This window comes from Microtus pennsylvanicus, chromosome 12 (assembly GCF_037038515.1).
Source record: "Microtus pennsylvanicus isolate mMicPen1 chromosome 12, mMicPen1.hap1, whole genome shotgun sequence".
Taxonomy (NCBI): Eukaryota; Metazoa; Chordata; class Mammalia; order Rodentia; family Cricetidae; genus Microtus; species Microtus pennsylvanicus.
In genome coordinates, this window is record NC_134590.1 from 4,141,693 (window position 1) to 4,169,661 (window position 27,969).

General features: G+C 39.2%; 1 protein-coding gene across 1 annotated transcript; it reads right to left on the reverse strand.

The window, feature by feature from the left end:
- Positions 1-2,409: 2,409 nt before the first annotated feature.
- Positions 2,410-27,906, reverse strand: LOC142832686 (guanylate-binding protein 6-like). The gene is given in 12 exon segments (XM_075943371.1): positions 2,410-2,543; positions 2,546-2,630; positions 3,456-3,649; positions 4,042-4,144; positions 8,139-8,345; positions 9,015-9,295; positions 10,033-10,278; positions 13,050-13,246; positions 13,449-13,558; positions 20,819-20,946; positions 25,477-25,687; positions 27,738-27,906. Coding segments are annotated over 11 exon segments (1,785 nt in total). The 5' UTR covers positions 25,664-25,687; positions 27,738-27,906; the 3' UTR covers positions 2,410-2,496.
- Positions 27,907-27,969: the final 63 nt, after the last annotated feature.

Below are 27,969 nucleotides of genomic sequence, written 5' to 3' on the forward strand. Positions count from 1 at the left end.
TCCTTCATTCACAGGATTTATACTTTTTAACGGTGAGGCTTAAGAAACCCCACTCCTAGCTGAGGAACTCTTAGTGGTGGATAGCGGTCCACTGCGAGAAGGAAAGTGTATTTTACTGCAGGGGTGTGACTCATGATAAGTTGTCCATGTTCCAATAGATGATATTCTATATCCGTGAACTTGAGGCCAGCACCAATTGGATTCAGAAATGAAGAACAGGAGAAAGAGGAAGATGATAAAGAAGAGGAGGAAGAAGAAAAGGCAGAAGTTCTAAACTTGGGAGGGGTATTTGAACGAGTTTTAGAGGAGATGGAGGGGGAGTAGACATAACATAAATACATTGCATTCATACATGCAATAAGAAAGGGTCCTTGAGTATTTCCACTCATATGGCCCATTGTCAATCTTGACAGTATATTTCTTTAAAAATTATTTTAAGTATGTTTATGTGGGAGTCAGGGTAATGTGATGGGATTACTTGTGCCCTTGGGGACCAGAAAAGGAAGTCAGGTCCCCTGAAGCCATGCGGATGCTGTGAACTAAGCTTCTCTGAATGGCAGTGTGCATTCTTGACCAACGAGCCATTGCTGAACAGTCTACCTCTCACTTTATTCATGTATTCTTTTATACTCTATACTATCATTTCTCTTAGAATACAGCTTCCCTCTTAGTTTGCAAATAAGTAAATATAATGTGTAAGTGGCATGCATAAATTATCCTGACTGCATGTGGAAAAAATATTTTGATATATTTGGGTTACATAAAATATATTATTACAATCATTCTTTTTTAAAGCCACAGGGAATAAACTGCATAAAGATCTAAATGTTATGCTTCCTGGCACTCAGATCCTCATCTTCTGAAAGCTTTCACTTCCAGAAAGCAAAATGTCATCATGTAATAGTGAATTTTAACTTATTGTCACTATTTTAAAATACAAATGTCTCATGTTTTCCAAGTATTGTTCATGAATCCTATGACTGAGTACATAATAAAATGAATGTGTTCCTTCAACTTCTGATTCCAATTATTTTCCCTAGATAAAGAGAAAAGATCATTTTTTATTAATCTTACAGAGGCACTTCATCTGTGATCCTGTGCATTTGCCTGAGATAGTAGCATTTTTAATAACAATTACACTATTATGTGGTATTTTCACATTATTTTCTAAGATAGCTTTAAACTCAATTTATATTAGTATACAGGAAGTAAAACTGACTTTTCTTTCTTGACTATATAGTACTCCAGGTTCAAAACATATTAAAATTTGTTATCAATATTATTCAATGATGCTTAAGTAGTTTCCAGATTTATCAACAATGATATTTTCTCTTGCTGAGACAAAATGCCACAAAAAAAGCAACCTAAGAAAATTTTTGTTCTTGTTCATGGTTCCAGATGATGCAATTAGTGGTGTAGGAGGGTCATCTATCTATGTGTTACTTTCATTGGTTAATAAAGAAACTGCCTTGGCTTTTTGATAGGGCAGAATTTAGATAGGTGGAGTAGACCAAACAGAATGCTGGGAGAAAGAAGCAGAGTCAAGCAGACGCCATGATTCCCCGGCCTGAGATGGACATGGGTTAGAATCTTCCCAGTAAGCCACGACCCCATGGTTATACACAGATTCCTAGAGATGGGTTAAAGCAAGATGTGAGAGTTAGCCAAGAAGAGGCTAGATATAATGGGCCAGGCATTGTTTAACTGAATACAGTTTCCATGTAATTATTTTGGGTTAAGCTAGCTGGCCGGGATGGACCAAGGGGCCTGCACTATTTGCAACAACTTAGCATGGTAGAGAAGGCATGCAGAAAGAAGTGGAGGTTGGCTGACCATCTGGCATCCACAATCAGGAAGCCACAAATGATGGACATTAGTGCCCAGCTTGCTTTCACATTTTAGCTAGGTCCCCAGTCCACAGGAATGGTGTTGCACACACTTGGAGTGGGTTTTCTACCATAGTAACCTGAGATGACCCTCCACAAGCCATCCTAGGGGAGATGGTCATCATAGGGTGCAGAAGAGCTTGTGTCCTGGGTGATACTATATCCAGTCAAGTTGACCAACAGTAACTGTGACAGTGTACAATGACTAATCACAGAGCTTCCACAGGAATGCTTTTAAAAAATTTGTGCCCTACAGGCAGATCTCTGTGAGTTTGAGGCCAGCATGGTCTACAAGACAAGCTCCAAAGCTACAGAGAAACCCTGTCTTGAAAAACAAAACAAACAAAAATTTGTCCTAAAAAAAAACATTGTCTGTGCAAATATGTATATGGTCTATCTAATTTGAGCCAGGCACAGATGTCCTCTAACTAGTACTTTTTTTGTTGATATTCATGAAACAAAAATGAAAATATGAAGCTTCATAAAAAGACTGAGTATATATTCACAGTCTATTATTGCATCAGAAGAATAAATTTTATTTAAATAGTGAAATAATGCATTGTACAGCCTATACAAGAAATAAAATAGGAGAACAAATCACTGTAGCAAATTAATTTATAATACTGTACATAATGGAGCTGCTGTTCTTTCCATTTCCTCAATGTCAGATTTCAACCGCTGTATTTCTCCACACATTTCCTCAGATTTCTTCTTAAATCCTTCTTCAAGCCAATTCTTTTGATGCTAAAACAGTGAACACAAGAGTGAAGTAAATATTGTGAAATTCCAACATTGCATGAGTTATAATTTCAAATCTTCAGCAAGTGGTCCTTAGTGTACCCTCTATGTGATTTCCCTTTCCATGAAGAAGATCATCTGAATTAGACCTACACAGTGTGAGGAAGGATAGTGCAACTTCACTGGGATTGATCAATCGTGTCTGTTTGGCTATAATGCTGGCAGAGGTGTGAAGATGTTCCTACACTCATGCCCACTGAAAAGCAACTGGTCAGATTGTGCTGAGCTCAATCCCCTAAAACAGTGTGGCAACAACATCATACAGACAGTGGCAGCCAATCAGTTGTTTCAGAAGTATGCTACCATTTTGCTTGAAATTGGGCAATGAGAGAATCATTCTCCTGCCATGTGCTAGTTCAAGCAGCTGTCCACTCTGGAGACAGCTACAGGACCTGCAGAAGCTGCCAATTGTCTGCTCTTTAAAGTCTGGATATTTCTTTCAGTTTTATGTCAGCATAGGTCATTCTCAGATTGAGAGGGTTGGTGTCAGGTGCTCATAATAAGGGCCTTGTTAACCCAGGCCCATTGCTGACCTTATTAAGCTGCCTGGATGGGAGTTTGTTCAGTGAGTACCAATGAGGTTGTTTTTAAATATCCTGAATTAGTGTATCAAAATATTACAATCATTAAAACCCTAAAGGAGCAACTGAAAGCCTGAGGGAAAACCTCCTCAGCAACAACCTTTTGGAGGTACTTCCACTTATTAGCAGGCTACATAATTTCTCCTGCTACCTAGGGTATGACAACCACCAGGGGGAGGAGGAGTCCTACCTGCAGCTGATTCTCCAGAATTACTTTATGGTCTTCAATGAGCTGATCTCTTTCATGTATCAGCTTAATTCTCAGTTGCTCATGGTTTTCCTTGTGACTTCTTTCTTGAGCCTCTATCAGTTGCTGTTGCTCCTCCTGCTTCTGTCTTAGCAGCTCCTGTTCCTTCTCAGCTGCCTCCTTCTGTGCCCGCTCCTCTGCCCCAGGAAAATTCAGGGAGGGAAGAAAGTGATGGGAGATTCAGGATGGGTAGGGGGAAGAAAGTGATGGGAGGTTGAGGATGAATCAGAGGAAGAAAGTGATGGGTCAAGTAAAATGTCTACATTCCAGAACCCAGAGAGCAATGCAGATCTTAAAGGAAACCACAGACTCCAAACTGGTCCACACAATGGAGAGAGTGTTTCCAGAGGAAATGGAGGCGACCCTGCCCATGTGGCTGAAACACAGACTGGACTTCCTGTGCTCACAGAGTGAGCTTCCACAGAAGGGTAGAAAGCTGCTAATCTGGGAATGGATTTACTGTGGCCTCTATCAGGAAGCCTTGTGGGAATCTAACCCCTGCTGAAAGCCAAGAGACATGCTCCTGTACCTGCAATGACTTCCTCCCCAACAGTTAAGGCTGTATCTGCCTTCAGGATGGAATTCTCAATGGTGGCCTGTGACTGCAGAAATCTCTGGAAGACTTCACTTGCCTGCAAGACCAAGAAGGAGCAAAGACTTTGAGAGATCCTGGGAAAGAATCTATGTGAGTTAACATGGTCTCCACTGTGCCTCACTGTCAAATGCTATGGTGAAGCCTGCAGACTGCCCCTTCTCTTCACTGGCAATAGATACTTCTGGGTCCTTGGCTTCCCCAGTCATCTTCACTAGAGCCAGCTGGTACCTCCTGCTCCGAGGTCCAGCCTGTTCACATCACATGCACATGTGCTCAATGCAACCTATGATGCTTTCAAATATTGTATCCCCATGTAAAATGCTACATAATTATGTGGGCTTGACTTCCTTCTGCACTTGCTGACTGTATTCATAGTCAAGTCCCTCCACCTGCTTGGACTTCAAGGTACATATGTGTAAACTCTCATAGTAATGCAAGGCATCACCCAAAGTCTTTTAGATAAATAAAGGTCTGAGGAAAAAACTCACCATGGTGTTGTTGACAACAACAGAGTAATATGTTACCTGTGTTCTTACATTTACTAGTAACCAATAAGTAGACCATCCTGACAAACTTGAAAAACGTTGTTACTGAGAATTTTATGTGAATATTTCTCAGAACTAACAATAAATAGTGGCCATTTCAGTCAAGAATAGTTCCGGTGATAGGGCTTGAGGGTAAAGGATTTGCTTGATTGCAAATGTTGGCCACAAACACCAACATGAAGCTAGAGATGCCATGCTATGCTTGTGTTTTCTTATTCCACTTATGCAGAAAAGGGGAGATGATGTGGGAGTCCCCTCTGTGTGCTGTGATTATCATTAATTAATAAATAAACTGCTTTGGACCTATAGCAAGGCAGAATTTAGGTAGGCAGGGAAAGCTAGGCTGTATGCTGAGAGAAAGAGGGTGGAGTCAGAGAGAAGCCATGGAGCCACCAGAGACAGATGTGCTGAAACTTTGCTGGTAGGCCACAAATTCATGGTGATGCACAGATTACTTGAAATGGGTTAAATTAATATGTAAGAGATTAGTTAAAAAGAAGCTAGAGCTAATGGGACAAGCAGTGATTTAATTAATACAGTTTTCTGAGTGATTATTTTGGTCTAAGCTAGCCGGGTGACTGGCTAATCCACCAAATCGGTGCCAACATGGCCAACTAAAATCCACTTAAAAACCTGAGAAAGCTTGAAAAGGAATTCAAGACACAAAAATACAGAGTTTAACACAGCTTCTTGTTGTTTACTGGTGTCAAGGTGCAACTCCATTAAGAGAGGTCTTACTGATTCAACAGTAGCAACATGCCATTTCAAAAAAGCAGCTTCCCTTTTGTGAGCATGAACTCTGACTCTTTCAGGAAACTGGGACACTGAGCATTTATTTGGTTGGGAATTGTGAGCACCTTGCTGCATCTTGCTTGGTGGCAATGTGGACTGGCTATGTGCCTGGAAGTGGGGCAGTCTGCAGGGCTCAGCGGTGCAAGCAAGTGGCTCCCCCAAGCTGTATTAGACGGGGCAAGGAGAAAGTACTGTTTATATTCTAGTAATGGCACAGCATAAATTTTAAGAAGTGCTTGGCATTTTAAAAAAGTGCTCCTGGACAGTAAATAATTACAGATATGTAGTAAAGGCAAATCCAGATGGAAAGAAACTCTAAATGAGTCACAGTGTTGAACAAAAATATATAGACTTGGGAGAGAGAAAAAAATAGTATAGAGAGTTATAAAAAGAAGTAAATCATTTATAAAAACCAAAAAAACCACAAAGTCTTTAAAGAGACAGAGTTCAGACAGTCATAGATTAAAGAAGTAAAAATAATAAAATAAATATTAAGCTTTTAGAAAAAGTAATAGAGTAAAATAAGGCACACAAAAATGGAAAATTCAGAGTCTGGATTATGTATATCATTGTGTTATCTTTGAATTTTTAGCTGCATAGAGACATTTGATTTATTCTGGAGATTGCTAAACTGAACCAGCATGTATATTATAAATGGATCTTGACTTCAGAATTTTGGTCTAACAATATGTTGCTTTGGAAAAGAGGTTCTTTTGTTTCCACAGAGGATGAGAACCTGTTAATTGCTTCCAGACTAATGTGGTTTGATGGACTAAGACCCCCTTAAAGGTTGCCATGAACACCCCTATTAAAATTACTTTGCTGAATAAACAATAGGATGAAGTTTGCACAGACCTATGCCCATATTCCCAAATATTGTTCATAAATGTTCTTATACATTTAAAGGGAGATATGCTATAGAGATTTGCATTGGTATTGATATTGGTTTGTTGATACAAATTTAAGGTCAATTTTTTATACTGTGTATATTTATTTTTGATCTTGGTTAAGGTATTGTGTTTGTGCAGCTCATTTAGAAATGTAATGTATAATTAAGAAATATAGGTTAAGAGATAATCATCTATAATAGTCAAGTTTGTAGTCATGTTACTTTGATTTTCTAGATGAAAAGATATGAATTTCATATGGATAGGCATTCTTCAAACCTTTCAAAGACCTTCAGAATATGACATTTAAAATGCATTAAGAATTTAGAACTTTTCATGACAGAGACACATCTGCTCCTGAAGCATCAGTTACTTCAAGAGGAAGATGGGCATCAAAGAGTCTCCTTATGAAGTTTGGTAGCCATTTGGGCAAGAAACTGATCTTGCCTGGACTGCTTAATGAACTGGACATGCACAACCCACAGAGAAATGACTGTTGGACTTACCTAAAGGGGTTACCATCCGTCTGGATTCCTAATTCATGAAGGAGTATGCCAGATATTCAGCAGGACACAGAAAAAAGCTACTGACAAACTGCCAATATAGGTGCAAATGTGTTTAAAATTTTCTGATTTGTGGAAAGGTCTGCTGGATATTATGGCCCTGAAGGATGAATATGGATGCCCCAGTGGTACAAAAGAACTTTGGGTGACTGTCCAGGCAGCAAGATGTCTCTGCAAATTCTACAGTTTTAGAAGTTGCTTACAATGTAATTCCTGGTTACTTAGGGAATACTATATACTTCTGGAGACTTTAATGGAGTTGAAGAATTGATGGTTATAGCTATAGTTTCCTTAATTATGATAAAAGATAAAATAGATATAAACATTGTAACTGCAATTCTTCTTTGATACTTGTTTTGTTATACGTAATTTTACTATGTTAAATTTAAAGCCTTCCTTTTTGTTTAAACAAAAAAGGGGAAATGCTGTGAGAAGTCCTTCTGTCTATGTGTTGACTTTATTGGTTAGTGAATAAAGAAAACTGACTTGGCCTATAGCATGAGAGGAGGAAGATAAAGTCAAGAGAAGTCATGCCCTACCACGAGACAGATTCTGGGAACTTTGGCTGGTAAACCACAGCCATGTGGCAATATATAGATTTATAGAAATAGGTTAAATTAATATAAGAAAGCCAAAAAGAATCTAGAGTTAATGGGCCAAGCAGTGATTTCATTAATACAGCTTTCTCTGTGATTATTTTGGGTCTCAGCTAGCTGGGTGGTCGGGAACCAATAAGCAGCCCCCCCTTCTATCATGCTTCTGTTTTATGACATCATTTTTCCTCTCCTATGAGCATCCATGCTCTCTATTCCTCACCCCTTTCCCATGCTCCCTACTTCTCACCTCTTCCCCATGCTCCCTGTTCCTCACTCCCTTCCATGCTCCCTACTCACCTCTTCCCCATGCTCCCTACTTCTCACCTCTTCCCCATGCTCCCCACTCCTCACCTCTTTCCCATGCTCCCTACTTCTCAACTCTTTCTCATGCTCCCTACTCCTCACCTCTTCCCCATGCTCCCCACTCCTCACCTCTTCCCCATGCTCCCCACTCCTCACCCCTTTCCCATGCTCCCTGCTCCTCACCTCTTCCCCATGCTCCCCACTCCTCACCTCTTTCCCATGCTCCCTACTTCTCAACTCTTTCCCATGCTCCCTACTCCTCACCCCTTCCCCATGCTCCCTACTCCTCACCTCTTTCCCATGCTCCCTACTCCTCACCCCTTTCCCATGCTCCCTGCTCCTCACCTTCACTCCTTTCCGGGGCACCTGCCAATAGTCATGCTCAATCTTCCCCCTCATTTCCAGGTAGAGCCTGTGTCCTCCAGGAACAAAAAATGTTGATATATTTTCCATAAAAACCTTTGAAAGCCGATTGAGTTCTTCCTGGCAGTATTGACCTGATGCTTCTTCATTCTTCAACATGAACATCCTTTTCTTCTCATCTATTAATTCCTATAAGGGATATGGACAGAGATCTGACATGCTGAAGGAATAGAAGAGATAAAGTTCCAAGAACCTTTGTAGAAGAGTCAGCCTATTACCCATAAGAAAGTATTGTAGTGTAATAAGACCACAAGTGAATGTGAAATGATAAACCCTGAATTAAGACTCTAAGAAATCTGTTCAAGACACAGGAAATGTTCCCGATGTTCCTAGTCCTCAGGACTTTCTGAAAAATGATGGTTCTGCATGCTACAAACTCTGGTTCCTATTGGGGTTACATCCTATAATTCTATCTTCAATGACACAATGACATGACAAGAAGCAATGAAAGAGCAGTGGCCTGCAGTGGGACTCTTGTGAGAAACTGTTTTGTAGGTATAGAAGAATATAACATGTTCAGGGATGACTTGTAGGTTGTTCTAGGCTGAACTGCAATTCACAGACATTAACTGCATGAAAAATTTAGGACACTATATTCTTATTATTCTAGGCATTAGAGATTTGTGGATAAAAAGCACCTGATGTTTGAGAAAAGGGCATGAGACTTCCACAGCTGTGTATACTATGACAACACAGAGTGCTCGTTTTTTAATAAATCACACACCCAGGTCATGAAGGCACAGCAGCACCACAGCCTTGAATGAATAGAATCATGACAGTTAATGACACCAACATTACCAGCAGCTTTTTCTGGAATTGATGGTTTTCATCCTTGAAGGAGTGCTCCATGAAGACAGCAATGGCTTCCTTCTCACAGGCTGTGTGCACATCCAGCAGCTCCTGGAGCGTGTCTGTGGGGAGCCTCAGTCGCTGGCCCATCTGCTCACTGTAGTGCTCAGCTGCCTTCTGCACAGCTGCTGAGTTCTCACGCTGGGCCAGAGTTGTCACCGCATCATCCAGACAGGGCACAGCTCCACTGTTGATGATATCTACGTAGGTCATCACCAGAGTCCCCAGTCCTTCACGAACCAGGAGTTGGAGGGATAAATTGAACTTATAAGTGAATGAGATCCAATTTTAAGACTACATTTTTAATCTCTCACAACTACACATGAACACTCATAAACACATACAAACACACCCCTTACAGACATCATCTTTTTTTGGATTGTCTCTTTGCTTTGGTGGTTTTCTAGTTCTAGTTAAAAATTAATATCAATCTTTACCTAAAAAAATCAATTACCTATAAAAACATAATTTTGTCTTTAAATCTTAAAATTTTGCATTTAAAGGAAAATAGATTGCATAAAATAACGAGGAAAAACTTATTGCTAAATCTTAAAAGACTGGATTTACATGGTTTAAACACGAGTACTTATATTGGAAATATTTCAATTTCCAAATTACATTTCACATTGTCATTTCAAAGAATAATTAATATACAAAATATCCCCACTCTGAAAATATATCAAGCTAAGAAGTTCAAATGCTGATTTTATAGTTAATTAAATACCTTTTCACTTGAGATTTTATTATCAGTTAAGAAATTCATATAGGTGTGTTAGAGCTATAGATACCAATGATGAAGTCTGCATTTTTAAAGGATTTGTAATCTACAATCAATTATAAACCATATAGGTTTTTCAGAGTAGGGGCAGAAGCATATTATCATTGTATAGATAATATTTTAAAAATAAACATACTAATTTCAACATATACTATTCTATGCAGAAGTGTGTTAAAAAATATCACTCACGATTCCCAGTGACCTTAATTCCCTCTCTGAGCATCTTGATCTTTGCATGGGTGAAGATGTAAGAAACAAAAGCCCTTGTTTGTTCCTGGAACATGGGATCCAGTTGATCTTCTGAGGTAGTCTCAAGTTTGCGTAAAAGCGCTTTGTTGCGCACTGGTTTGTCGAAGACAAAACATTTCCGATTAGGAAAAAAACGTCTGATACACTCCCTGGGCAGATTGGATGCTTGGATTCTGGGATCGTCACCTAGTGTTAAGGGAAACACAAATCCATGGCGGTAGTCTTAGAGCAGAGAACAAATGATGGACTCTCTTGTCTCTGTGAAGTGTTCTGCACTCTCAGGTCTCTACCATAAACATTCAACACTTCTTTACAGATCAAAAGTATACCAGCTTTGTACTTGGTAGACATCTGGTGAAATATTGAGGAGACATTTGACTCCACTGGACGATCTTATAGCTGATATCCACAGACCTGAACATGCCATCAAGCACATTTTAGTTACACATTTTAGTTGTGGATCCTGTTGACTGAGCAACAAAAGATTAAATGTGATTTCTGACCCATTCACTGCTTTGTAGAGAAGGAGATGAGGGGCTCAAAAGAAGACCCACAAAGGATAATAGAGCAGTAATAGCAGCATTAGCAATTCTCAGAATGATGCCATGGATAGCAAATGAAAACTACCTTGACTTTTAAAGACTTCATTTCTTGTCAATGATAAGTATACACTCATAGAAAATATGTGTTCTTCACAACTGGGGAAGGAAGACGTGTCTATGAAAATATGCAAAATACTTAAGTCTATACGAGATCATATGTGCTACATTAAAACAGTATTTTACAAAACTGAGGAGAGGAGAGGAGAGGAGAGGAGAGGAGAGGAGAGGAGAGGAGAGGAGAGGAGAGGAGAGGAGAGGAGAGGAAAGGAAAGGAAAGGAAAGGAAAGGAAAGGAAAGGAAAGGAAAGGAAAGCTGGGTGGTAACATACACTTTCCCAGTACATGGGAGGAAAAGGCAAAAGAAATTGTCAGTTCCAGGCCAGTGTGATTCGGGCTACATAGTGAACACTAGGACAGCTAAGGGCTACATTTGCTTCCTGGTTTTAAAATAAACAATAAAAATAATAATAAAATAATAAAAATAAATAATACAGAATCAGGTCTAAATTTAAATTTGGAAAGGACATGCTAGTTGCCAAACTGATATTACAATTTTACTTTCTTATTCTATTCAAAGTGTATTATTTTTTAGTACACATTCCTCAACATACTGTGGCTTAGTAAACCATATATGTTTTTTTTACTGTTATCTTCACTTTTATTTATTAACTATACAAATAGTATCCATACTTCATACTCCCTATCTCACTTTGGAGTACATAACAAAAAAGATCATTTAACTATAACTTGGCCAATTAAATAAAAGAGGTTAAAATAGTTAAATCATTAACATTTAACTATGATAGGTTATAATTTCATCTTCATTATTTTGGTTATTGTTTCTTTATCTGTAGGATAAGGATAATGCTGGTTCTTACTAATATTAAATTTTAGTGATGAAATTGGAAACAGGAAATTCAATGTGAAATGATTTTAAAACATATAAGTATTTTACGAATTGAAGACAATGTGTACAATCATACATATATGATAAAAACAAAAAGAGTATCATAAAGAATGTCGACCCTCAACAGAGGGCATATAGATAAGTAAAGAAACTGTCTGCAACAGAAAAAAAATAATAAAATAAAATAAACCATAATAAAAGATTATAGTAAAGGGACTCTGGACAGTTCGCGTGTGGTGAGCATGATTCTGGCAGACTTTCCATTTCCCCCTTTCCTTCTGCTTTGCTAAAGATCTTTAGATTACATTCTCAAAGCTAACTACCATAGTCATTTTCTTTATTATGCCATTTCATCTTCCTCAGACAAAATACCAAGGTCCCTCTTTGGAAGTATTTAAGGCCAACAACCCTAAGCCCCCTTGTTGAACCTAATTAACATGCCAAATTAAAATTAAGACCTCATCGTTACATGAAATTTCCTTTTTCATTTTATAAACTGCCATTTGTCTTTGTGCCATATCTGTTTCCTCTCTATCCAGAGGCAGTCCTTTGTATTCTGGAACAAATATCTGTGTCCCCTCTCCCTTCTCCTCCCCTTCTCACTCATCCTCTATCTCCTGTGTTTGTCTCATTCCCTGCCCTTTGTCTCTTCTTTGTACTGAGAGTTTGGTCTTGGGGTGTCCTGGACTGGATACTTTCCTTTTCATAACCAATTTTATGACTGTGAGTACTGGTTTCACAGAGTGCTTTCCTACCGACTATGTTTTTAATGTTCTGAGAGATCAAAGACAGAAAAATTATAACACTGAGCAGATCAGAATTGGTATTCTTCACTAGGCTTCATGGGCTTCACACTTTGTAAAGTCACATTATTCATGCTAATAACATACATGCAAATAGATTATAGATCACAATATAACTGATCCTGACATGTAGCATGTTGTGATGAATTATCATGGCATAGACTTAAAAATTACATCTGTCATTATACTTAGAACATAGCTTTTTTGTGGACAACATAACCAATTCAACATTGAAAACCTCTGTTCCTGCAAAAGAAGAACAATGTATAACTCTGTGAAATGTATTTGAGATGGGCTATGTATGACAAAGTCATGAATAAGAATTATGTAGCCAGCTCTTTCTTAAAGGAAAACAGACACAAAACAGACAAGACGGATGTCTGGACTTGGAGAAGGTTAGATGCTTTAGACTCTAGATGCTAAAGTACAAACTGTAAAGAACATGATTTGGAATAATTTGGAGGTGTTCCAGGTTCTACTTTTCTCAAAAGAAATCAAACTCCAGTTCCCAGGCATTACCAGCCAATGACAATCAGCATTTCTACAGACCTCCATCCCACTGCAAATACAGAAGGACCCCCTGAGGATGGGAGCAACTCAGCAGATCCCAGCCCTTCCCAGTCCCCCACCCCAGCCCTCCCTCTACCTGGGATCAGCTTCAGTGCATTCTCCAGGTACTCATCCTCCGTGACGCTCTCTCCATCTATCTCCAGCTCCAGCATGAAATCCCGAACAGTCCAGATGAAGTCTGGGAAGAAACTCACAAACTCTGTGGAATTCTTTATTCCATCAGGACTTGGGGAAGACTTTGTCCTGATCAGCTCAGTGAGTTCTGTGACGTAACTGGCACTGGGTTAAGAAAAAGTGAATTCACATGCACGTTCTCATGATTCTCTTATTAAAAATAAATCACAATAAAGAGTTTTTGCTGCCCTGGGTGTCCTCTGCCCCACCAAAAGCCACACAGTGACAGGGCAGGTCAGTGCTGCCATATGCATTCCAGAACACTCAAAGAAACGTGGTCAGTCAGGTCCTGCAAGGATACTGCAGCTGCTCAAGGGCCTGGTGGTTGATGGTACCTATGCTGTTGTAGACTAAGGTGCTGCTCAGAAGCACAGCCAGGGCAAAGATCCACGAGTCATTCTTAGGGTCTCCCTGGAAGACACAAGAAGGCAGAGTGAGGAACCATTAATAAAAATTCAGAGAGAGAAGTTGGGGTTCAACCTGAAAAGCAAAGCAGACAGCCACTGGCTCTTACCTTGAACTCAGTCTGAAAATGGCAATCCTGCCTTCAAGGATCTCAAAATAAGACTGTGTCTGAGAGCTGCCTCCTCCCATTTTATAATACTGTCTAGGACTGGGATTAAAGATGTGCACTGCCCAGGTTCTATGGCAAACGAGTGAGGCAACTGGGATTAAAGGTGTGTGTTAAAGGTACTGTGTATACTGTCGACCAGTGGTGATGTTTGACTCTCAGGTCTTCAAGCAAACTTTATTTATTAAAATACAAACAAAGTGCCACTACATTTCCATTTTTGTCTATAATAAAAAGAAGTATATAACTAATATGAGAAAAATTATGTACAATAACTACAAATATACAGACAATAAATACATCAATAGTGTCTTGTTCATCTGCATTTGACAAATTCAGAGAAAATATTTCATATCTATCCTGACTTGGTGAGTCCATAGTCTTGTATCTAATTTACTTTCTATCATAACTTGCTTTCTGCATCTCGTAAACTATAAATGTAGTAATCTAATCTTCAACTTCCTCAGAGAACCAAGAATGAAATAATATTAACTGAGTAAGCAGGAACTGTAAGCAAGTGGCTTCCAAATATGTGGGTAATGACAGAAACAGCTGGATGCCTAGGCAGTCACTCAAAGTTTCTCTGCAATGTTGTAACATCAATCTTTGACCTATAGGCCTAGAATATCTGACAGACTTTTCTGTGAAGCAGAATAATTTGTGTCCTGCTTGTCTAATTAGGACAGAATACTGTCAGCAGTTGTCTGGGGCATTCTTTCCCAGTGGCTTACTTTTGCTTCAAAGAAAGGAAAGTTCAAGTGAGGTTTCTTGGATGCCCATGATCTTCTCAGAAGTAGATTGATGCTGCCAGGAGGAGACATGTCTCATTGTCATTAAAAAAACAAGAATCAAGGTTATTAAAACATCTTAAATGCCATATTCTATAGATCTCTGAAGTCTTTGAAGATAACCTATCAAAAATATATATGTTTGATCTTGAAAACATACCTCATGTGACTACAAGTTTGATTATACTAGGTGATTAACTACTAACCTACACTTTCTTATTATCCTAAATACCTGGTAATAATTTTCAAGGACTAGAAATTTTCCTTACATTGTTAAATGAGTTATATAAGTACAATACATTGAACAAGATTTGAAATGTATGTACAGTATGATTTAACAATATTAATTTCAAGTTTGTATTTATATACAACATTTCTATAGAAAGTTCAGTCCAATGTAAAACATTTAAAGCTAGCAGCTGCTTTTGAAAAAGATTCAATAATCTACCTTTTTACCTTATTATATCTATATACTCCCTATTTCTTTCCAGAGTAGATTCAATAATCTGCCCTTTTATCCAATCCTATTTATATCCCCATACTTTTCCTACTTTTTTTCTTATTTATTTATTTATTTATTTTGTTTTTGTTTTTTTTTGTTTTGTTTTGTTTTGTTTTTTTTAACATTTTTTATTGATAAAAGAAGAATAAAGAAAAAAGAAACAAATTTCCACCTCCTCCCAGCCTCCCCTTTCCCTCCCCCTCCTCCCACTCTTCTCCCTCTCCTCCCACTCTTCTCCCCCTCCTCCCACCCCTCTCCCCTTCCCCCCACTCCTCTCCCCCTCTCTCTCCAGTCCAAAGAGCAGTCAGGGTTCCCTGCCCTGTGGTAAGTCCTAGGTCCTCCCCCCTCCGTCCATATCTAGGAAGGTGAACATCCAAACTGGCTAGGCTCCCACCAAGCCAGCAGATTGCGTAGGATCAAAACTGCGTGCCATTGTCCTTGGCGTCTCATCAGCCCTCATTGTTCGTCATGATCAGAGAGTTCAGTTTTATCCCATGCTTTTTTTGGTAATAGTCCAGCTGGCCTTGGTGAGCTCCCAGTAGATCACCTCCACTGTCTCAGTGGGTGGGTGCACCCCTCGTGGTCCCGACTTCTTTGCTCATGTTCTCCCTCCTTCTGCTCTTCATTGGGACCTTGGGAGCTCAGTCCAGTGCTCCAGTGTGGGTCTCTGTCTCTATCTCCATCCCTCGCCAGATGAAAGTTCTAAGATGATATGCAAGATATTCGTCAGTATTGCGCTAGGATGGGGTCATTTCAGGTTCCCTATCCTCAGCTGCCCAAGGAACTAACTGGGGACCTCAGCTTGGGCACCTGGGAGCCCCTCTAGGGTCAATTCTCCTGCCCACCCTAAAGTGGGTCCCTTAACTAAGGATTGTGGTTCCGTGCTCCCCTATCCAACCTTCCTTTATCCCGATCCTCCTATTTCCCCAAGTCCCCCCTCCTTCCCTTCTACCTATTCTCTCCCCATATCCCCTTACCCCCTTCCCACCCCACCCCCAAGATCCCACTTTTCTCCCCAGCAATTTTGTCTACTTCCCTTATCCAAGAGGATAACGATATGTTTTTCCTTGTGTTCACCTTCTTACTTAGCTTCTTTAGGTTCGCCAATTGTAGATTCTGTGACCCCTATTTATGGCTAGAAACCAATTATGAGTGAGTACATCCCATGTTCTTCTTTTTGGGTCTGGGATACCTCACTCAGGATGGTGTTTCCTATTTCCATCCATTTGCATGCAAAATTCGAGAAGTCATTGTTTTTTACCGCAGCGTAGTACTCTAGTGTGTATATATTCCATACTTTCTTCATCCATTCTTCCATTGAAGGGCATCTAGGTTGTTTCCAGGTTCTGGCTATTACAAACAATGCTGCTATGAACATAGTTGAACAAATGCTTTTGACATGTGATAGAGCATCTCTTGGGTAAATTCCCAAGAGTGGTATTGCTGGGTCCAGGGGTAGGTTGATCCCGAGTTTCCTGAGAAACCAAAACACTGACTTCCACAGTGGTTGCACAAGATTGCATTCCCACCAGCAATGGATGAGGGTACCCCTTCCTCCACAGCCTCTCCAGCAAAGGCTATCCTTGTTGTTGTTGACTTTAGCCATTCTGACAGGTGTAAGATGGTATCTCAAAGTTGTTTTGATTTGCATTTCCCTGATTGCTAAGGAAATTGAGCACGACCTTAAGTATCTTTTGGCCATTTGAAGTTCTTCTGTTGAGAATTCTCTGTTCAGTTCAGTGCCCCATTTTTTAATTGGGTTAATTAGCATTTTAAAGTCTAGTTTCTTGAGTTCTCTATATATTTTGGAGATCAGACCTTTGTCTGTTGCGGGGTTGGTGAAGATCTTCTCCCAGTCAGTAGGTTCCCTTTGTGTCTTAGTGACAGTGTCCTTTGCTTTACAGAAGCTTCTCAGTTTTAGTAGGTCCCATTTATTCAATGTTGCCCTTAATGCCTGTGCTTCTGGGGTTATACCTAAGAAGCGATCACCTGTGCCCATCTGTTGTAGGGTATTTCCCACTTTCTCTTCTATCAGGTTCAGTGTTTTCGGGCTGATAATGAGGTCTTTAATCCATTTGGACTTGAGTTTTGTGCACGGTGATAGATATGGGTCTATTTTCATTCTTCTACAGGTTGACATCCAGTTGTGCCAGCACCATTTGTTGAAGATGCTTTCTTTCTTCCATTGTATACTTTTAGCTCCTTTATCGAAAATGAGGTGTTCATAGGTTTGTGGGGTAAAATCCGGGTCTTCTATACGATTCCATTGGTCGACTTCTCTGTTTTTATGCCAGTACCACCCTGTTTTCATTACTGTAGCTCTGTAATAGAGTTTGAAGTCAGGGATGGTAATGCCTCCAGAAGATCCTTTATTGTTTAGGATTGTTTTGGCTATCCTGGGTTTTTTGTTTTTCCATATAAAGTTGATTATTATCCTCTCCAGATCTGTAAAGAATTTTGATGGGATCTTGATGGGGATTGCATTGAATCTATAAATTGCCTTAGGTAGAATTGCCATTTTTACTATGTTGATCCTCCCAATCCAAGAGCAAGGGATGTCCATCCATTTTTTGGTATCCTCATCAATTTCTTTCTTCAATGCCTTAAAGTTCTTGTCAAATAGATCTTTCACTTCCTTGGTTAGGTTTACCCCAAGATATTTTATGCTGTTTGTGGCTATCGTGAATGGAGAAGCTTCTCTGATTTCCCTCTCTGCTTCCATATCCTTTGAGTATAGGAGGGCGACTGATTTTTTGGAGTTGATCTTGTATCCTGCCACATTACTAAAGCTGTTTATCAGCTGTAAAAGTTCTTTGGTGGAGTTTTGGGGGTCGCTTATGTACACTATCATATCATCTGCGAATAACGAAAGTTTAACTTCTTCCTTTCCAATTCGAATCCCCTTGATCCCATTATGTTGTCTTATTGCTATTGCTAGAACTTCCAGCACTATATTGAAGAGGTATGGCGAAAGTGGACAGCCTTGTCGTGTTCCTGAGTTAAGCGGGATGGCTTTGAGTTTCTCTCCGTTTAATTTGATGTTAGCTGTCGGCTACCTGTATATAGCTTTTATTATATTTAGGTATGACCCTTGTATCCCTAATCTCTCCAAGACTTTTAACATAAATGGATGTTGAATTTTGTCGAATGCTTTTTCAGCATCTAATGAAATGATCATATGGTTTTTTTCTTTCAGTTTATTTATATGCTGGATTACATTGATAGATTTTCGTATGTTGAACCAGCCCTGCATCTCAGGAATGAAGCCTACTTGATCATAGTGGATAATTTTTCGGATGTGTTCTTGGATTCGGTTTGCCAGTATTTTGTTGAGGATTTTTGCATCGATATTCATGAGTGAGATCGGCTTGTAATTCTCTTTCCTGGTTGAGTCTTTGTGTGGTTTTGGTATCAGAGTAACTGTAGCTTCATAAAAGGAATTTGGTAATGACCCTTCTGTTTCTATATTGTGAAATACATTAAGGAGTATAGGTATTAGGTCTTCTTGGAAGTTCTGGTAGAATTCCGCGTTGAAACCATCTGGTCCTGGGCTTTTTTTGGTAGGGAGGTTTTTGATAACCTCTTCTAATTCTTCGCGACTAACAGGTCTATTTAGATTGTTCACCTGGTCCTGATTTAACTTTGGTAAATGATATTTATCTAAGAAAGTATCCATTTCCTTTACATTTTCCAGTTTTGTGGTATTTATTTATTTTTGAGACAGGGTTTCTCATTAGCTATTAAGCCAGTCCTGGAACTGGCTCTATAGACCAGGCTGATCTCAAACTCACAGAGTTCTGCTGCCTCTGCTTCCCCTCCCAAGGGCTGGGATTAAAGGCAAGTATCAAAAATCTGGCTTTTTTTTCTTTTCAAAACAAGATTATATCTATACCCTTTCTTTTTTTCTTCTCAATATAATGGTCTTGAATCTAATCACCTTTAATTAACCTTTTTTTCTGACCATTATCCATAACAACTTGTAACCAACACATTAAACAATGACAAACATTCATAATCCATTTTTGGAAATATGGGAATTGTTTTCTAGGCTACTTCCTGCAGATTGGGGGTGCTGATAATCTCATGGGGATCCAAATAAAATTTAGAATTATGGTCAAGTCCTGACTAGAATATTCTGTGAGGGTAAATCATCTTGACCAGCAGTCTTAAAGCTGTTCTGGATATAGAACTTGGAGAAAACTACAACAAAGTTTCTCTAAAATGTGGCTCCTCTGGGCCATCTGCTCCTATTGGAGATTTTTCAGAGGATGGTCCTTGATAAAACCTTATTTTTTTTAACCAAGAATAAACCCATTGGTAGATACATACACTAAACACAATAATAATATAACTCACAAAATGTAAACCTAATTACTTAAACCCATTTCCAAAATGTATCCTTGGTATCTCAGAAGGTGAGTCAGCCATTCTTCATCAACTGAGATTGCAGATGTCACCCTCCTTCTCATCAAAGCATCATCCACCCAACTGCACCTTGTGTGATGTCATCCACCTTCTCATCAAAGCATTCTTTCACCAAACTCCTTCTACTGTGATGTCATTCACATTCTCATGGGAACATCTTTCCATGTAACTACTTTTAGTAGAAGTAACACTGTGCCACCTGGCTCACCTTTCAGAAGGGAAGACCTTGTTCATCTAGCTCTGTGAGAGCTGATTGGTAACAGCTCTCATATCTACTTAGAATGACAAAGGCCTCCAGGGAAGACTTCCAGTGATGGGTGGTGTGGGACAATTGTCTATATTCTGTCAATTATGTTTTAAATAAATGCTGATTGGTCAGTAGCCAGACAGGAAATATAGGTGGGACAACCAGACAGGAAGTAGAGGTGGGTCAATGAGAACAGGAGATTTCTGGGAAGGAGGATGCCCATTCCTCCCCAGTCCTGTTCCAACCATGGAAGAAGCAAGATGTGACCTACCCCACGGAAAAAGGTACTGAGCCATGTGGCTAACATAAACTAGAATAAAGGGATAATATAAGTTATAAGAGTTAATAAGAAGCCTGAGCTAATGGGCCAATCAGTTTATCATTAATATAGACCTCTATGTGATTTCTTTGGGGCTAAACAGCTATAAAATTTGGTGGGAAGTCAGAAACCAGGCAGGACAGAAAACCTCAGACAACAGATGGCTAGGCAATAGAGATAGATTCCCTCACCTTTGACCCAACACAGGTTAGTTCTAAAATTCCCTCTCTAGTTCTTCTTCTGGAGTTCAGAGATCAGAGGCTGCCCTGTGACTACTTTTCTTCTCTCTATCCTGCTTCTTTCCAAGTACTGGACAATATCAGATACACATAAGAAGAATCCTCAATGAAACTAGGACGGTTCTTGGGAGGAAAAACTTTTATCTTGTTCACTAATATCTAACTACTATTCCTAGAATCCAGGAAATTAACTAATAGATAAATTTTATTGGATTAAATCAAATTATTCAATCTAAAGGCACATTCCACCTAATGTGATACTTCTGATCATTGGGCAGTAGTGGTGAAGGCCTTTAATACAGCACTTGGGAGCCATGAGCTGGGGAATCTCTGTGTGTTTGAGACTAGCATGGTCTACAGAGAAAGTTCTAGGAAAGGCTTCAAAGCTACACAGAGAAGCCCTGTCTTAAAAACAAGAGAAACAACAAAAATATAAACTTATCTAAATTTGAAATCTAAATAAATCAGTATTTATCTCACTTACCATAGTTAAGTCTGTAGAACTATTAAATCTATTCATGAATAGATTAATCCATTAGAGAACAAGGGCTCATAACGGTCAGCATGAACCTCATCCTACCTTTTCCACATCGCCCAGGCCCTCAGAGTCCAGGAGGACCAGAGTGTGCTTTGGCTTGGTGGGGTGTGGCACACACCACATCCAGATGCCCTTGGTTTTAGACTGCACAGTGGAACCCAGAGGGAACCCTGAGGGAAGAGGTGAGGAATAAGGGTTGGTTTGTGAACATCCTACACAGGTAGCCTCAAACATCAGTGCATAGAGGTCTTGTGTGCTAAACATAAGTGCCTGGAAGCCTTGTGTACTAAATCTTTGGTGTCCAGAAGCCTTGTGTGTTAAAATTTCAGTTTATGAAAGCCAGTAACATCTTGAAGGATTTTGAAGGTTTGGGGAGTTGAAGACTAGATGGAAGGGAGTCAGGGAGAAGCCATGGAGTGGCTGCCAGAGACAGACATGCTGAAGCTGCTGGTAGGCCACAACCTCATGGTGATGCACATATTAATGGATATGGGTTAAATTAAGATGTAAGAGTTAGCAAATAAGAAGCTAGAGCTAATGGGTCAAGCAGAAACTGAAATAATATGGTTTCTGTATGTTTTCTTTGGGGCTGAGCAGCCAGGAACCAACAAGTGGCCTCTCTTCAACAAATTGGCATCCATGAGGCCAATTAAAATCCACTTAAAACCTAAGAGGGCTTGAAAAGAAATTCTAGACACTAAAAAACACCAAAGTTTAACTGCATTTATTTTCCTGAATGAGCTTTGCTTGCTGGAAGTATGCTGCAGCTCCTTTAAGACAGGTTTTCCTGATTCAGCAGTAGCAGAAAAGCTGCAGCTTTGAAATGCTGGCTTTTTGGGCCATGCTTCCAGCATGACCTCTGGCTCTTTGAAGAAACCAAGCATTTAAATGGAGTTTAAAAGCAGACTGCTGCCACTTGCTTAATGGTAACCTAGACCTACTGGGTGCCTGATATTGGGGCTGTGAGCATGGCTCGCACTAAACAGACCTCAGCCCCACCATTTGGGTCTGGGTGGGGAAAGCAGGAAGTGACATGTTTCTCCTAGAAATGATGCAGTTTAAGGTTTTTAAGAAGTGCTTAACATTTTAAGAAGTGCTCCTGGACAGTAAAGAATTACATATACAAAATATGACAGATTCAGACATAAAAGACCTCTAAATGAGACATGGTGTATTTTTAAAATATACACAAGCTTGGGAGAGAGAAGAAAAAGAGTACAGAGAGTTATAAAATAATAAAACAAAGTCTTTAAAGAGACAGAATACAGAGAGTCATAGATTAAAAGGAGTAAAGAAAAAATAAGCGACATAAAGATGGAGAATACACAGAGAGTCTGGATTATGTGTATTATTGTGTTTTCTTTGAATTATTTGACTGTGAAGGAGCTAAGTACAGAGAGACATTTTATTGTATGGACTGCTGAAGTAAACCAGCATGTATATTATAAAGGTATCTTGACTTCAGAATTTGGGTCTAAAGATATGTTGCTTTCGAAAGGGGTTCTTCTTTTGTTTCCACAGAGGATGAGAACTAGTGGTTAGCTTCAAGACTAATATGGTTTGATGTATCAAGAACCCTGGAAAAGTTGCTGTGAACACCTCCAAAATTTCTATGCCAACAAAAAGCATAAAGTAATTTGGAGAAGAACTAAACCCAAATTCCCAAATACTGTTTATATTTTTTTAATATTTAAAGGGAGATATGCCATAGAGATTTGCATTGGTATGGGTCTTGGTGTATTGATACAAATTTAAGGTCAATTTTGTTATAATGTGTTGTGTATTTTTGCTCCTGATTAAGGTATTATGTTTGTGCAACTCACTTAATAGTGTATACATAATTAAGAAATATAAGTTAATAGATAGCCATTTATAATAGTCAACTTATAGTCATATTAGTTAGGTTTTCTAGATACGTAGAGATATATTTCAGACAGATACTCTACAAATCTTTCAGAGACATTCAGAATATGGCATTTTAAATGTTTTAATAACTTAGGACTTTTCATGACAATGAAACACATTTGATCCTGACAGCACCAATTACTTCAAGAAAAAGGTGGGCATCAAAGAGGCTACTGGTGGAATTTGCTAGCCATTTGGGAAAGAAAGTGCTCTTGCCTGGACTGCTTGAGGAACCGGACATGCAGGACCCACAGAGAAATGGGTGAGATGGTCCTTCAGGGTTCATGGTTTATGAAAGAGTCTACCAGACATTCTTCAGGACACAGAAGAAAGTAACTGGCAAACTGCCAATATAGGCAGAACTGTCTTTGAAATTTCCTGCTACATGGAAAAGTCTGCGGGATAATATGAGCCTGTAGGCTGAAGATAGATGCCCAAATGGTAGAGAAGAACTTTGAATGACTGTCCAGGAAGAGATGCCTCTGTCAATCCTAGAGTTTTAGAAGTTGCTTACAATGTATTTCCTGTTTACTTAGGTAATATTACATCCTTCTGGAGACTTTGATGGAGTTGAAGAATTTATAGTTATAGTTTTCCTTATTTATGATAAAAGATAAAGTTGATATAAATATTGTAACTATAATTCTTGCTTGAGATACCTGTCTTGCTAAATGTAATTTTACTATGTTAAAGTTAAAACACTTCTTTTTAATTAAATAGAAAAAGAGAGGAGATGTGGAATTCCCCTCTGTATGCTTTGAATACCACTGGTTAATAAAGAACTGATTGAGACCTATAGCAGGGCAGAACTTAGGTAGGTGAAAAAAAACAAAAATGAAAGAAAGAGGAAGAAAGAAAGCTGGAGTCAGGGAGAAGCCATGGAGTTGTGGCCAGAGATGGATGCACTTAAATTTTGCTGGTAGGTCACAACCTCATTGTGATGCACTGATTAAGAGAAATGAGTTAGATTATGATGTAAGAGTTAGCAAAGAAGAAGACAAAGCTAATGGGCCAAGCAGTGATTTAAATAATATGGTTTCTCTGTGATTATTTCAGGGCTGGGCAGATGGGAACCAACAATCGGCCTCCCTTCAACAGAGTATAAAGAGGCAAGAGGAGAGATATTGGAAGTCTGAACTGATCTGAATCCTTTCCTCAAGTTTCTGCTACCTATCTTCCATGCAGCTGCCTCTGTGATGTCACTAGAGTCGCAGGACCAATGAACCCAATCACCGGGGAGTGAAATCTCTAAAACTGTGTTGAGGTAAGTTTTTCTCCATTGATATTCTCTCTGGTGTTTTGGACCTGGCCATGAAAAAGCAAAAAAGAGAGCAATAAACACAAAAATCAGATCTAAGCAGTAGAATTGGCAGTATTGGGACTCTCAACACTAACAATGGTGCTTTATCTTTCCTCAAAAATATATTAGTTTACGACTCATCTACTTCAATCTATAGTAGGCATTTAATAAGAGAATGATGCCACATAAGGGCATTCAGGAACAAAAGAACATGGTGCACTCTAGTGGCTGCTGTGTTTTTGAGACAGCCATGGTTGTACACACCTGCCAACCCTGAAGGCAGGAGACAGAGGCAGGGGAATTGTCAGTAGTTTGACAGCAGCTGATACTAGATAGCTAGAGCCAGGCCAAACAACAAGACAGTCAAAAAGGGAGGTATGTTTTACAAGTTTTTGGAAATGATATAGGTTCCATGTCAGAGACAATCAAGAAGAGAAAAACAGGAAAGTAGAAAAAGGAAATTGTTAAAATAGATTTTATATTCAAATTTATTAAAGAAAAGCAGCAAAACCAAAAAGGAGTGTGCAGCCATAAAAGGATATAAAGTCCTTTAAAATGTTCTTTAATGATTTGTTTCCATATAAATAAATAATTTTTAAGATTCAATTATTGCATTTTAAAAATATCAGAATTTTGCCTGCACATATGTAAGTGCACCATGCACATTCCCCAAATGCATAAAGGCCAAATAATGGCATCAAATCCTCAGAGCTGGAGTTACAGAAAATTTTGAGTCACCGCATGGGTAGTGGCACCAAATCCTGTCCTCTTCAAGAGTGGCCTAAATCATCTCCCCAGCCCAACCCATGATGTATAAAGTCTTACGTATTCAAAGCAACTTTCCCCTGGTAAAATATTTTATTGAGAAAGAAAACCTGAAGTATGAGACAAGAGATTGATGCACAGGATATCATTGCTTAGGGAATCAGAAAAGGACCTGTCTTTAATTGATGTGGCAGTTCTGTCAATGTGCTGTGTTTACCGTAAATGAATAAAGAAACTATTCTGGACCTATAGCAAGGCAGAACTTAAGTATGCAGGGAAAGATAGGCTGAATGATGAGAGAAAAAAGGACAGAGTCAGAGAAAAGCTATGGATCCTCTATCTGAGACAGACACTGGGAACATTATCCGGTAAGACACAGCCACATAGCAATACACAGATTAAAAGAAATGGGTTATATTAATATGTATGAGTTAGCCAATAAGAAGCTAGAGCTAATGGGCCAAGCAGTGATTTAATTAATAGAGTTTTTGTGTGATTATTTCGGTACTGGTTGGCGAAGACGAACAAGCAGACCTCCTCTTACATTAAGCACTCATGAGAGAGTGCAGGAACCAATTATTGGAGAACAGTAATTACTCATGCAAATTATCATGAGAGGGTAGATGTGTTGAAAGGAATTTGGCTTTCCTTTGTTTTAATTGAGAATCAAAATTTAGATAATGGCACAAAGACAGTCAGACATTTGGCTAGTACCTAGCATGCCACTCACCTTGATTCTGTCCTGCCAGACGATTCATCAGATAGGACTTCCCTGTTCGGTACAATCCAACAATAGCCACAACTACCACTGGCTGGGAAATGTTGTCCAGAATCTCGATGGCTGTTTGGTTCACAGACAGCTGGTCCTTGTGGTTCTCCACCAGACAAATGGGAGCCATCATTTGTGGTCTGGCCATAGCAACTTGCCAAGCTAGAAGAATCTGCAAGAAGAATACAAAGCCATTCTCCCCCTCAGTATTACTCAAGCCCAAGGTGAGTTAGGACTGATGACATTTGTACATTTCCTAAGGTAGCAAGCAGATACAGAGGACATTCTCTATCATTCTTCCACAGTTCTAAAGATTTATGTAAGACATGGGCTGCCTGTATGAAGAAAGACCAAATGTAATAAAGACCAAATAACAGCTATCTTCATAAAAATCTGTCAATATGCTAAGCCTTGTAATGAATGCCTTACCTTGTAAACCCCACAATCTGTAAGAGCCTACAGGTTACAGTTTACTGCACCCTGCCAATAAGGTAGGCGAGTTTGCAAAGCCTTAAAGACCCAGCAAAGCGGCAGAGCAGTGGGTTCTAAGCACTTACTCCCTCTGTGAATTTAAAATGGCTGAAAATGTATAGGAGCTTTGGAACACACCCATGAATTACACAAACACTAAGATTCCAAATTAATAATCAAGGTGAAATTCATGGGTATTTACATGACTTTTGACTGTTTACTTTCCCTCCTCCACCTGACAGATTCTCTCTGCAGAAAGCAAAGGAGACCTTAATTGCAACAGGCTAGCCTGGGGCTAACCTGGTCTCTGTTTTACCTAACTTGAATAGTAAGGACAGATTATTTCTTAATCTGATATCAAAATCTCAACAGAGTTAATATAGATAAAAATCTACTTTGTAAAATTAAGAACTTCTGAGCACCACATGATTTACAAAAATAATAAAAGGGCAATTCAAGAATGTGTGTCAAGCGCTGTACATTAAATATGCGGTACGAGATTAATATCTTAAACCTCTACAGTTACAACTCAATTTCAAAATGGGCAGAACACTAGACTCTTATTTCTCCAAAGCAGGTTATGAATGGCTATAAGCACATGAGAAAACATTCAGCATTGCTAGTCATTCTGTACAAGACAACTCTAAAATTTTAAAGAAATTACTTGAAAAGATGCAGGTACAAACTGGGAAGTACCAGACTGAAAGATAAAGTGTCTATGTTCCCACAGCAACATGTCAGTCTAATTTATTACAAAAATATAAGAACAAAATTAAGAAACTTTAGCTACAAGATTTCTGTCTTGTTGATTTGGAGACTGGTGTAAACATCTACAGTCATGTGATCTCATGTGACTTGACTTCTTAGACTTTACTGAGGTTGAGTGTTGCTTCTGGGAAACATGCATACTTACTTGAAATCACTTGCTTGATTTTGCTTGTGTTTGCAGTTTACACAAGAATGAGGCTATTTTAAGACCTACTTGATTTAATTGCTCAACAATCTTTCAAACCCAGACTGCATTATAATGAGGCTTTCAGAAACATTGAGGAACTGCCACTCAAAACCAGATGTCACTTTGTACCCACCAGGACAGCTACCACACAAAACGAAAGCAAATAAATGTGAACCAGAATTCAGATCACTTAGATATTTGTGCACTGCAGCTAAGAACAGAGAATGATGCTACATCTTGGAGAACACAGTATTGGCTTTTTATATGATGAATAGTAACCTTTGGTCTAAGAACTCTGTTTTAGTTACATACAACACACAGATAAGGATTTGGACACATTTGAACACCAATGATCACAGTAGCCATTGTCACAGTACTCAAAATGTAACCCTAACCCAATCTCTCATCAACAGATCATCCACAGATGTGTAGATTCACAGAGTGTGATGGCCCACACGGTGGAATGTTATTCAGCCAGAGAAAAGAATAAAATTCTACTGCACGCTGCCACACAGATGAGCCTGAGGATATTATGCTGAGGAAGGAGAATGTACAGAATCATGAACATTTAGATAACAGGTGATGTCACAGGTTCTCTTCAACCTCCTCCCATATATGTGAATAAAATCAATAGCATGACAAAGTGCATATAGCCCTGTCAGTGGCCTGAGCTGAAGTTGCCAGGGCAGGGGAACTGGAGTGTCAGGCTGCCACTTAGAATCTGTCTCTTGTCAAAAGAAACTGGGCTTCTTACACCTAAAGCCAGTCACACCCCTACAGACCAGACAAAACATACCTGCCTTTCAGAATGTCCTTCTGTGGCCTCTTGGAAATGGAAATTAACTTCAGCTTTCAGAATCAGTTGTTTCTTAAAAGAAGAAAAAGTAAATATATCTGGGCCCCATTCCGTAGGTGCAACAACAGTTCTCAGCTGCCTCAGTCTTGCCTTTTCTTTCCTGCCTCTGGCTTCCTATGCTGCTCTTTTTATAAGCTAACACACACACACACACACACACACACACACACAG